The sequence below is a fragment of the Ambystoma mexicanum genome, chromosome 3q (assembly GCF_040938575.1).
Source record: "Ambystoma mexicanum isolate Mex_15411 chromosome 3q, UKY_AmexF1_1, whole genome shotgun sequence".
Lineage (NCBI taxonomy): Eukaryota > Metazoa > Chordata > Amphibia > Caudata > Ambystomatidae > Ambystoma > Ambystoma mexicanum.
In genome coordinates this window covers 990,153,211-990,163,822 of record NC_090926.1, presented here as the reverse complement: position 1 = coordinate 990,163,822, position 10,612 = coordinate 990,153,211, and the positions used below count along the sequence as shown (strand labels likewise).

Sequence of the window (10,612 nt, the reverse complement as noted above, 5' to 3'; positions counted from 1 at the left end):
TGCGTTCCGCCAGTCCCCTGACATCCTGTCTCAGCAGGGAGACTTCGATGCCCACTGCTTCAATTTTAGCCTCCAGGGAAATGCGTAGGTCCATCATCGCAACCCCCCAAGATTCCTTGAGCTCCGTAATGGCCTCCAAAATCTGACGATTATCAGCCGCTGTCGCGCCCTCAGCCTGTGCCATCGGGCCTTTGGTTGAGGTGGCTGCAGGAGACAGGTGTGCTTTCGCAAAAATGTCCATCGTGGGTTGTTTGGTCTTATTCTTGCCCACGGACCCTCGCGCCGCCATTTTCTGGTCACCGTTGGGTATCCCTATCACGATTCAGCGACCGAGTGTCTCCCCAGCTGCAATTTCCGCTCTTTACCGACTGTCGCGGTGGTCTCCAGGCAGTCGCAACCTCCACCTCCTCTCACCGCTGCTAGTTCAATGCCGAGCGAGCGCTTCTCGTGCTGGTCGTGGTGCGGCCTGCATTTTCACACCTCGGGCCCCTGCCATCCAGGCCAGCGCCTAAGCTTTCACGACTCAAGACCTACGGCCCACAGATGGTTTTTGTATTCCACCTTCACCTCGCCATTGTCGTTCTTTCCCCATGGCCGCCGCCTCTATTCGTACTCTTCGGGTACCCTGGTTTTGTTTCTTTTGTTGTCGGCCATCTTGTGTGACAATGGACCGAGCGGCCGCCGTCGTTCGTCAAGCAATTCCTCCAGACTCCCGCTTACGATTTTTCTCGATCTTTATACAATGAGCGAAGCATCCATTCCCATGCGTGTGTGATCGATTCTGGAACCAGTGGCGCACTTTTAAAGGTAGTTTGTATGGATCATCTGTCGGATCCTCCGGAGTTCCACGGGAAGCACGTCCTACTCCATGGCTGCTCAAGCCACGCCCCCATAACATAATACATGATAATGCATAATGTCGGCATTTGTAGGCTGTCTGAAATTGAATATCCGAATACCTTCTTGGAGCTGGATTTCACTGCACCCCTTCACTAAAGGATGTTCGTTGCTGTTGCTACTTCTCTTCCATGGTAGAGTTTTTTGCATGTGGACAATAGCTGATCCTTTTGAAGACTGTGCTTGTGTATTTCCCAGCCTCGTGCCAACATCATCCTGTCAATTCGGGATATCAATCATAGTTTTAGCTTTACATTCTGGGACTCCTAGTTTAAGGGTTTATAATGAGGAAATCCGGGACTGCAAGCCCCAAAATGCAAAGTTTAGAACAGGACTGCCTCAAAGTCTCCCCAATGGAGTGGATATTGTTGACATTTATGTGATATTAACAGATGTTCTTCCGCAGTGCTGTCATATAGTCCCAAATCAGGTCTTAGTAGGTCATCCAGACCGTTTTTTTTCTTTGCATTCTGGGACTTGTGATCATACGTTTACTAAATAAAAGCTACAAGCGCCCCCACCCCTCCTCCAGTTCGCAAAGAAAAAAACAGCAATGAATGAGAGGCACACACCCGACAGGGAAAAGCGTGATCTTCCCAAAACGCATTTTGTGTAAACGTCTTTCAATTAATGAGCCCAGTGTCTGCCTTCAAAGCGGCTCTAATTGTTAAAGGCCGCTGCCCCTTCGCGCTCTTTGAGTCTCAGGAATGCGAGGCCTCTCACATGATGGGAGTGTGACTTGAGGAGCTGGCGGCTGAGCTTCCAGACGCGCTCTTCGGGACAGAAGAGAACACCTCAGCCCCCAGAGCGAAGCAACTTGGCGATGCTCGCGATGAAGAGAGCGTGGAGCGGCTTTTGGACGAGGCTTAGCCTTCTGGTTCCAGCGGTGCAGAGGGATGAAGGCTCCACGGAGGTCAGCCGCCTGCTGCCCAAGGTATGCGCAAGCCATCGTTGAGCACCCCTTGCCGGCCCCACCCACCTGCCGTATTTCATCAAACATTATTTTTCATCCCGGAACTTGTACTTTACTGTTTTTCATGCATGTGATGACTATTGACTTACCAATGCCAGCATTCAAAGTGCTGCGCAAGATGGACGTCTATTATGGGAAAGCGGCTATGTTTTTTTCTGGGCTATCCCGGTTCTCTGCCAGTTATTTTATTATCTCTCCCTTCCGCTTGAAGTTGCCCCAGCCATGTTGCTCTTCTTTGGAAATATATTTTCCAATGTTATTCCCCCATTAAACAGTGGTGGCAACACATGCGCAATGGGGTTTGTAGGCCATTGTACAGAATAGTGCACCCAAAACTGCAAGTTCTGATTTCCTAGTTCTGTCAAGTAAAAGGCATAGCGCTGACAGCCCACACCTGTGGCCCTAGTTCCCAGCATAGCACCCACAGTCATACGGCCCCACATCCACACTCCCCTTATCTTACACCTTCCCTTGTCTTATTTTATACACACATTTGTAACGCCAACCCCCTACATATGTTATACAATGTACAGTAGCCTCGGATAGTGAACTTCTGCAATTTTGGGGACCTCATAGGGAATGTTTTTTAAAAAAGAGTGGGGGGGGGAGGGGTGCCAGAAATCTGTGATGTTCATGAGTGCAGACTGGGGGAGAATCCAAGATATGTTGACTGCCAGCGCTGGAACACCAGGAGACCTGCAAGTATTGAGGGTTCAAAGACATTTCATGTGATATGGCTAAAGATGCCGCTGACCATGACATGAGCTCCGAGTGCCTCCACGTAGGTCTGTGGTTTCCCCAGGGACACCCCATGCCACACACTACCTGGCCAAGGTCCACCACATATAAAATGTCAAGAGACAGATGAATAAGTCATTCATGGCAACTTCCCCTCCCCCAATCCTATATTGTGTAGGTGAAAAACGCGATGCTTTATGGCGACCATATCAGAATGATCGCAAATACAAGAAGAAATGAACTTGATGTAACTAAAGATGGCGAGAGTAAGCAAACACACTGTTAACTGACACACGCACATGCAATAGTCACAAAGCAAATATGCACTCACCATGAAGAAACACGAACATTAGGTCAAACGTGCATTTAGACACAAAGAATCTTGCTTGCACCATAAAGACATGAAGAATATAACATAACTAATATATGCGCTGAAATGCAACAGGAATGATGCATGTATATAGCTAGTCTTATCCCGCATCAAACTAAATTGAAAGATCCGTGCCAGGCAGACAGTAGCTAAGCAGCCCCTTTCCAAGGCTACAGAGACACTGGGGAGTACATGGATGGTTCAGGGAGGAACACACGATAATAATTCCCAAGGCGTAAGACATATTTCTCTTAGATTAAGTGAGGAACAAATAGCCTTTGAATACCAGGTGCCGATGAATTACAAGCTCAAAACTGTATAAGGAATGGATGGACTAAGCCCCCAGTGGTTGAGGACGTAATAGCACTTGCGCTCAAATGAGCTAAATTCACAGTAAAGGCAAGGTAAAATAATTCAGAACATGGTCTTCTCACACCTGACCTACAATTGGAAGACACTGGGCCTCATTATAAGTGTGCCGGTCTGGAAATAACGGTGTTGGTAAGCTTACCGGCACCGTTGTGTCGGGATTGGCACACTACGGGTTTGCCTGGCAGAGCCACTGTGCCCAACAGGTCTGACCCTGCCGGGCACAGCGGCCACGGTAGGTAAGCTGTCATGGAAACACCGGCACCGTTAACAACGGTGCCGGTGCTTCCGTGGTCCCCATTCCCATAGAGTCTCATAGGACTCTAAGGGAATGGGGACTTACAATTTGCCGACACCTGACTTCCCGGACCGCCAGGGTTGTAATCCCCTGGTGTTACCGGGAAGCCGGGCCCCAGTAGATAATTACAGGCCCAGTGGCTACCTGCTGGTTGCACCAGCACGGTTACCGCTGGACCCGTAATGAGGCCCACTGCCTATTAATTAGCTCCAGACCCAGATAGGCACCTGCCTAGACTCCCACAAATTCTCAGAACCAAGGCAAGGCCAAGTACAAAGCTACAAACCCTGGCTCATGGCTTAGGAATAAGCAATGGTATCTTATTTAATTGGAAAGCCGTTTCTGGGTTTCTCTCCCCCTGCTGCCATTTCGGCTTGTGTGTTGATGACCTGTCAAATGCCCAAGGTTGGTAAGATCAATGTCAACCAATCAAAACTCTCAATATTATGTTGCCCAGTACATGTTGCCCTAGCCAATTACCTATTGCAGAGAAGATGTCTTTTTACTTTTATCATTTTAGGCATAGCCTCAGGTGGAGCCATCAGATAGTTGTACGCAATGAAAACACTAACCCCTATATTTTATGTATGCATACAATTCACCTAACCAATCCCTCCACCCCATAGGTTTTTGTAACTAAGATTGTAGTATGAAAAAATATTCATAGGTACCCCTCTGCGAGAATGAATCGCTGATAAGGCCCGGCTAGCCGAAACACGTGCCTGGGGTTGCTGTTGGTACTCTTGTTCAAAGGAGGATTGCCTAGCATTCCGGGGCTGGGCTGCTCAAGTTTGCCTTGTGAAAGGTACAGTGAGCTAAAATGTGTCTACAGACACTCGAGTGGGTACCTTCCCATAGAACAGGTCATTAGGCTGTGTTCGTTCTCGCAGAGGGGCGCCTGTACCTCTTTCTCTAAGATTGTAGTATGACATCAGCAATTAAATGTTTTTCAAGTATAATTTGTTGCTCTGTATTTGAACCTCTCGGAGCTTTTTGATGCTTATGCGCTTATCTGCTGCCCCTGCTTAATGTGTATTGTTAATAAAGTGGGCTCTGCCATTTACTTCTGTTATTGGGTGCAGGATTTCCCAGCCTGCCTGTTCCTCTTAGCCTGGGGCTTTACCGTCTACCTTTACAAAACTATGGATTGCATAGCAAAGAGTTTTCAGGAAATGACGTGGGTGAGGTGACTGTCTTGCTGTGCCATGGGCAGGGAATGAAGGGCATGTGCATTGCCTTATTTTCTTTCTGCTGTGCAGGCATTGCATATGGCTATAAAAAAGGCAAGGTATTTCTCCTCTACCCACTGCCACCAAAACTAATACCCCTCCAAGAAAGCCTGTATTTGACTTCTTCCTGATTTTATCCACAACCACCTGATAAATCTGTGCTCCTCATTTATGGGATGCAGACAGTGCCTTAAGTGGCATACGAAATTGAGCATAGGTCTGTTATGGCAGTTCTTCTAGGGTCCACCCAGGGGCTTCATAAAACTATACCTTGGGCAATACAGTAAACTCCAACTGTTAGTATTGACCTGTACTGTATAATTTGGTAGTGTGTACAGAGCAGTCAGGCTTATCTTAGGCGGCAGAGAGGGCTGCAAATAGGTACAAAGAACTTGTAGTACACATATGGTCCAAAGAATCACTGATACACATATGTATTGTAAAAATAATGGTTTATTTCATATATACACAGGCAGAGAGAATTCTCTAGAAAGGTAAGTACTATTATCATTCATAAACACACTTTTATAAAAACCAATACTATACTAATGGTATGCAAACCAAAGTGTAAACCTTATTTAGAATAGCAGTATACAGTTCAAGGTGTGTGTAAAACCTAGTGATACACATTTAGAATGGCATAGACATATTAGTAGACTATTAGAATGAACAGATGTAATTCAAGGTAAGCCAACCCTATTGGTAATAACCTACAGTGTTATTCTGTTTTAGGAATACTCTAGTTATACCAACACTGTTACAAGTGTACACCTTGCAACATATGTAACTTATTCTTCCTTCAGTATGGATACAGTTACACCCATATTACTTTTCAGAACACAGTTCAAAGGTAAGTAAATAACTTGTATACTATCAGAGGGACAATATGCACTTCAGCTATAAGTAAGAACTCTGGGTATACATTTAGAATGGCAACAAGCTATTCAGGGTGAGTAAAATCTATTGGCCATAAACCCATACACCATTTCTATTACAGGAATAGTTATATCAATGATACTTTTCAGAAGAGCGGAACATAATTCTAAGGTAAGCAAGAACTCGATCAGACTTCCCAGAAAGACAGTAAGCAGTTCAAGGTAAGTAAGAACCTAATGTTACACATATTGAATGGCATTAAGCAATTCAAGGTGAGTAAACCTTATTGGTAGACTTTTACACTTATTCAGTTTCAGGAATATTAAAGTAATGCCAACTGAGTTACTTTCTAGAAGAGTGGAACACAATTGAAAGGTAAGCAAATAACGTCTTATACTTTTCAGAGGGCAATAAGCACCTCAAAGGTAAGTAGGAACATAGCAACACTTTGTAACATATTCTGTTTCAGGAATCAAACTTACACACTAACACCTTTAATAAGTAGGTACTTTGCAACGCTTCTTATAGTTTCTAGTCAGAGGCCTTCTAATTAAAAGTCCTTCCCTATTCTAAGGCATGAGTGATCTCAGAGGAAGAAGAGGGACAATAGTAGGCTAGTTGCCAACAGTAGGTAGGGCTCAGATGTAGGAAAGTCAGAGCTCCAGAGGATATCTCGTCGAACAAGTAAGTGAATGGAGGATAGCACAGGGGTAATGCGCTGGTCTTGGAAGCAAGACCACGCAAAGCAACAGAGGTTAGAATCCCGGATCCAGGCTGAGAAACCGAACTCGAATATGGTACTAGGCACACTTTAAAAAATCAATGAAATAAGTAAGTGCAGACTTTAGAGTTAGTAGAAAGTGTTCAGGAACTTCATAGGATGCTCTCTAGATGCGTTCCAGCATTAGGACTGGACAAACGGTATGGGCGAACTCCCAAACACACGAATAACCCACTCAGCTACACAAGAGGGACACAAGACTTTAGATAAGTACTACCTTCAACCACACAGTCCCTCAGCAGTGAAGAAGAGCTCACAGATTGGCGCCTTCATGATACAGCAACACAGGACCTGGTCTCTGGATTCTTGGGCGTGGTGACGAAAGAATGGACACTGGATTGGATCTTGCAGCAGCAGTCGACAGACAAAAACTCCCACAAAGGATTTCTCTGTGCTTCTCGTAGCTTTGTGGATTTGGCTCCTTTTTCAAGGTACCAGATGACGAACGGTCTCAATATCTCGGTCCAGCACTCTGGTCAGGGGACTTCACATAGCCAATTAGTCTTGCTAGTACATAATCCTTTCCTGAAATGTCTTCTACTGTCATCTCATGTCCCTATAGAGTAGTTGCCGACTTCAGTATTCTACAGGATGTCCTCTAGACCTTTATTGCCAAACACCCCAACTAACAACTTGCAATCTGTTTTGATTAAGAAAACCTTTTCCCTACAAAAATGACTTTACTTAGTCACAATCCATACCAACGGCAGGGCCTCTCGATCTATAGCAGACTACTTATTTTCTTCTCCTCTCAACGTTTATGACGCAAATACAATTACTCTCTCTATTTTCTTTTCTGTAACAACACTGTCCAAGACCTTCTCACTGGCATCACTCATCACTATACAATTGTCCCCCACATCAAAAGATGCTAGCGCAGGGGCTTTCACTAGTTCACATTTTACAACTATGAATTCTTCCTCACAAAATTCCCTCCACTCATAATTTGCCCCATCCGTGCACATTCTCCTTAAGTTACTGAAATGGCTAGAAGAACCAGCTCCCGGCGGCCGCAGCCAATATCTTGCCATATCCTCATCCCAGGGAATTGTTTATGATATGATATGATATTTTATTTGTATTGCGCTCGTACACAAGTGTTTCAGAGCACGACTAGGCAAGCGAAGGGAACAAGGGAGAACACAACACAACATAAAAACGATCTTACTAGGCCCAGTGAAAGTGAGAACGCGCAAGTGCATGGGAAAGGGAACAGGGAAAAAGTGCATGGAAGGGGTAGAGTGGAAAGTGCAGAGCCGAGGAGCGCAGATAAATAAAATAAATAGAAAATGGAGGCAAACTGTGGTAGTGCAGCCAGCAAGTGGCAAGTGCTGTGTTTAAGGCAGCAGACTGGGTAAGTCTGAATAAGTGCAGAAAAAGAAGAAAAATGGGGGGGGCTGTATGGGTACAGATTCAGTCCCCAGTGCAAGGGGTGGTCAGGAGGCAGTGGCAGAGTGAGCATGTACCTGGGCCCAGGGGACAGAGGGTGACGAGGTGCACAGTACCAAGAGAGCAGATCAGCAGGGGAGAAGGGGAGCGAAGGCAGAAGCAAAGAGGAAGGTTTTGAGGTGCTTCCAGAACCGGAGATGGTTCTCCTCAACTTTTAGAGTGGCTGTTCCAGAGGGAGACCCCAGCCGAAGATAGAGATCTACCCCCAGCTCGTTTCTTTGAAAAACGATTGCCACGGAGGGAGTTAGAGGTGGAGGAGCGAAGAGCTCGAGAGGAGCCCAAAGGAGAAACGAGACAATACTGTGGTGGTACTGGCTGATTACTGCTTGCTGCAATTCTGATATAAATTGCAGCCCAGAAAGTGCAACACGGCAGAAGACCATCGGCGGGGCGACGGACGCCATCTTGGCCAAGCAGTGAAGTGGCAAGCTGCCCGCCCGCCTACAGGTCATAAGCGCCTGCAGTGCCTTGCCATCCAGGACCAGAGTGGCGGGCGGGAGAGCGTACCGCCACTGTGGGATCAGCTGCAGGAAACGGAGGCACTCAGATACAGCACCTGTGGCGGCCACTAAAACCGCTTGGAACCCCTTCTGCCTGATCAGAAGTCCCCCTGGCACCCACACAGGACCCGACACCGGCCACGGCAATCATCGGCCCGGGAGACCTCCCACAGTGCTGGCCCCGTGTACGGTGCACCACCAGATCGAGGTGGGGCACCCCGCAGCTCAGGACCTGCTCCCAGGGTCTGGGGAGCTACAGAGCCATACGCGCTCCCTGCGCACACGAAGCAGACCTCCAGGTCATTGCTGCCCAAGGCACCGGGGTGATGGCGGTAGAGCAGGACCCACGCTGAAGATACGTGCACCAACTGCTCTGCACCATAGGAGGGCACATGGGGGGACCAAAGCCTCTCGCGCCAGAGACAGCGCCTGCACACACGCCCACAAGCGCCTCCCAGAGGTTATGCGGCTGCAAAACCAGCAACATCTGCCCGGTCCCACGAGGGGGCCGTTTTCCTTTTCTCTCCCCTACCCCCCACTGGTTCTGGAATCAGACCACCAGCAGACCAGCGGCAGGGCACTCCATACGCCTAGACCTCGCCCTCGGACGCCCGCAACACCAGAGGATGAAGAGTGCCCTCCAACGTACACAACAGACCCCCAGTGCCCTGGACCCAAAGCCCAGCAGCGGGCGGGCGTCCCCACTTTGCAGGCCCACGCGCAGTGAACACAAAGGAGCACACAATAAAGGGCAGAACCACAGGCTCACGGCCCTGGCCCCGGATCCATTGCACCCCTCCCCTCACCCCTCAAGTGTATGAGGCACGGCTGGATGCTATAGCAGTTGGACCCCAGGTACGACGACACCTCCCAGGACACCGGCACTGGCACGCCTGATGGCCCGCCTCCCCCGCCTTCTATACAGGGGGAACGCTGTTGGCTGCCCAGGCTGCCCCATGAACTGTCCATCACTAACTAGGTGCTGCCAAGGAAGCCCCAGGATCCCCACAGTGCAAACCCTAGGAGCCAACGGCCCACGGAACACCCTCTTCTCCCTCTGACATTTTCGCTCAGGCACCTGGCGGCCCCTACGCCCACGTCACTGGCCTCCTGGACACCAGCCCTTTCTCGCGGGGCCTCTCCTGCCAGATCCCCGATAATACAGAACCCACCAGGATATAATGCACCACAGTACGTTCGGAGGCGGTAAGGAACCTATAGTGCCTACTGGTCTCCCAAGCCCCTGCGGCGGCAACGCTAAAGCCAAGGGCGTCATCATCCCACAGAGACCTGATTAATCAACCCCTGGTTTATGCCCACCTAAGGAGACTGGGCCCACACAGAGGGCACTGATTCCTGGACATTGCACCCCCCCCATGGGGTGCATAACACTCGATAACCTGTTACGCAATTCTTCCCAACACCATAGGGTGCACCCGATACCAGATATCTTACACGGTCGGGACCAGACTGGTAGGAAGTGCCAGTGTCACATCCTATCAACGACCTGCATACACTGAGGTGCATTGCTGGCACTGATCCAGGGACTGAAGCAGGCACACCAGCCGACACGCAACAAGCACAATGGGTAAGGACAAGAGCAAACGACAGACCTTGCAGAGCAAAATGGACTTCTTCACGGTCGGCATCCCCCCAAGCTCCACACTGCAACCCCAAGGCAGTGAAGACCCAGGAGAGGGAATTTAAGACACTGCCATTTCTCTCACGGACGTCATGAGGGCAATTGGCGACTCAAGGACATGCTTAGAACTAAAGATAGGAGGCCTGTCTGCAGATGTGTCCTTCCTCCTTCCTCCGCTAGGACTTCCACAACTTAGCGTCCAGAGTTGGGGAGTCGGAGCAAAGAATATCTGACACAGAAGACTCACTCATACAAATGGAAAAACATCTTGCCGCAATCTCCAAGAAGGTGAATCAGCTTCAATACTGCGCAGAAGATAGTGAAAGAAGGGCGCGACGAAACAACCTAAGGATTCTCTGGATTCCTGAAAAAGAGGAGGGCCCCATTGTAGAACTCTTTCTTGAGGACTGGCTCGCCCATATCTTTGCTCCCAAAAAGCTTTCTAAGTTTTTCTCGATTGAACGGGTGCACAGAGACCCCACCGGGCGGC

At 48.6% G+C, this 10,612-nt stretch overlaps 1 protein-coding gene across 1 annotated transcript in view; it reads left to right on the top strand.

Moving 5' to 3' along the window:
• The first annotated feature begins 1,660 nt into the window (after window positions 1–1,660).
• Window positions 1,661–10,612, top strand: part of TSPAN10 (tetraspanin 10) — a 30,384-nt gene continuing 21,432 nt past the window's right edge. The window contains exon 1 of the mRNA XM_069655140.1: window positions 1,661–1,831. Coding sequence (XP_069511241.1) covers window positions 1,721–1,831 — 111 coding nt within the window. The 5' untranslated portion in view covers window positions 1,661–1,720. The remainder of the gene's footprint in view (window positions 1,832–10,612) is intronic.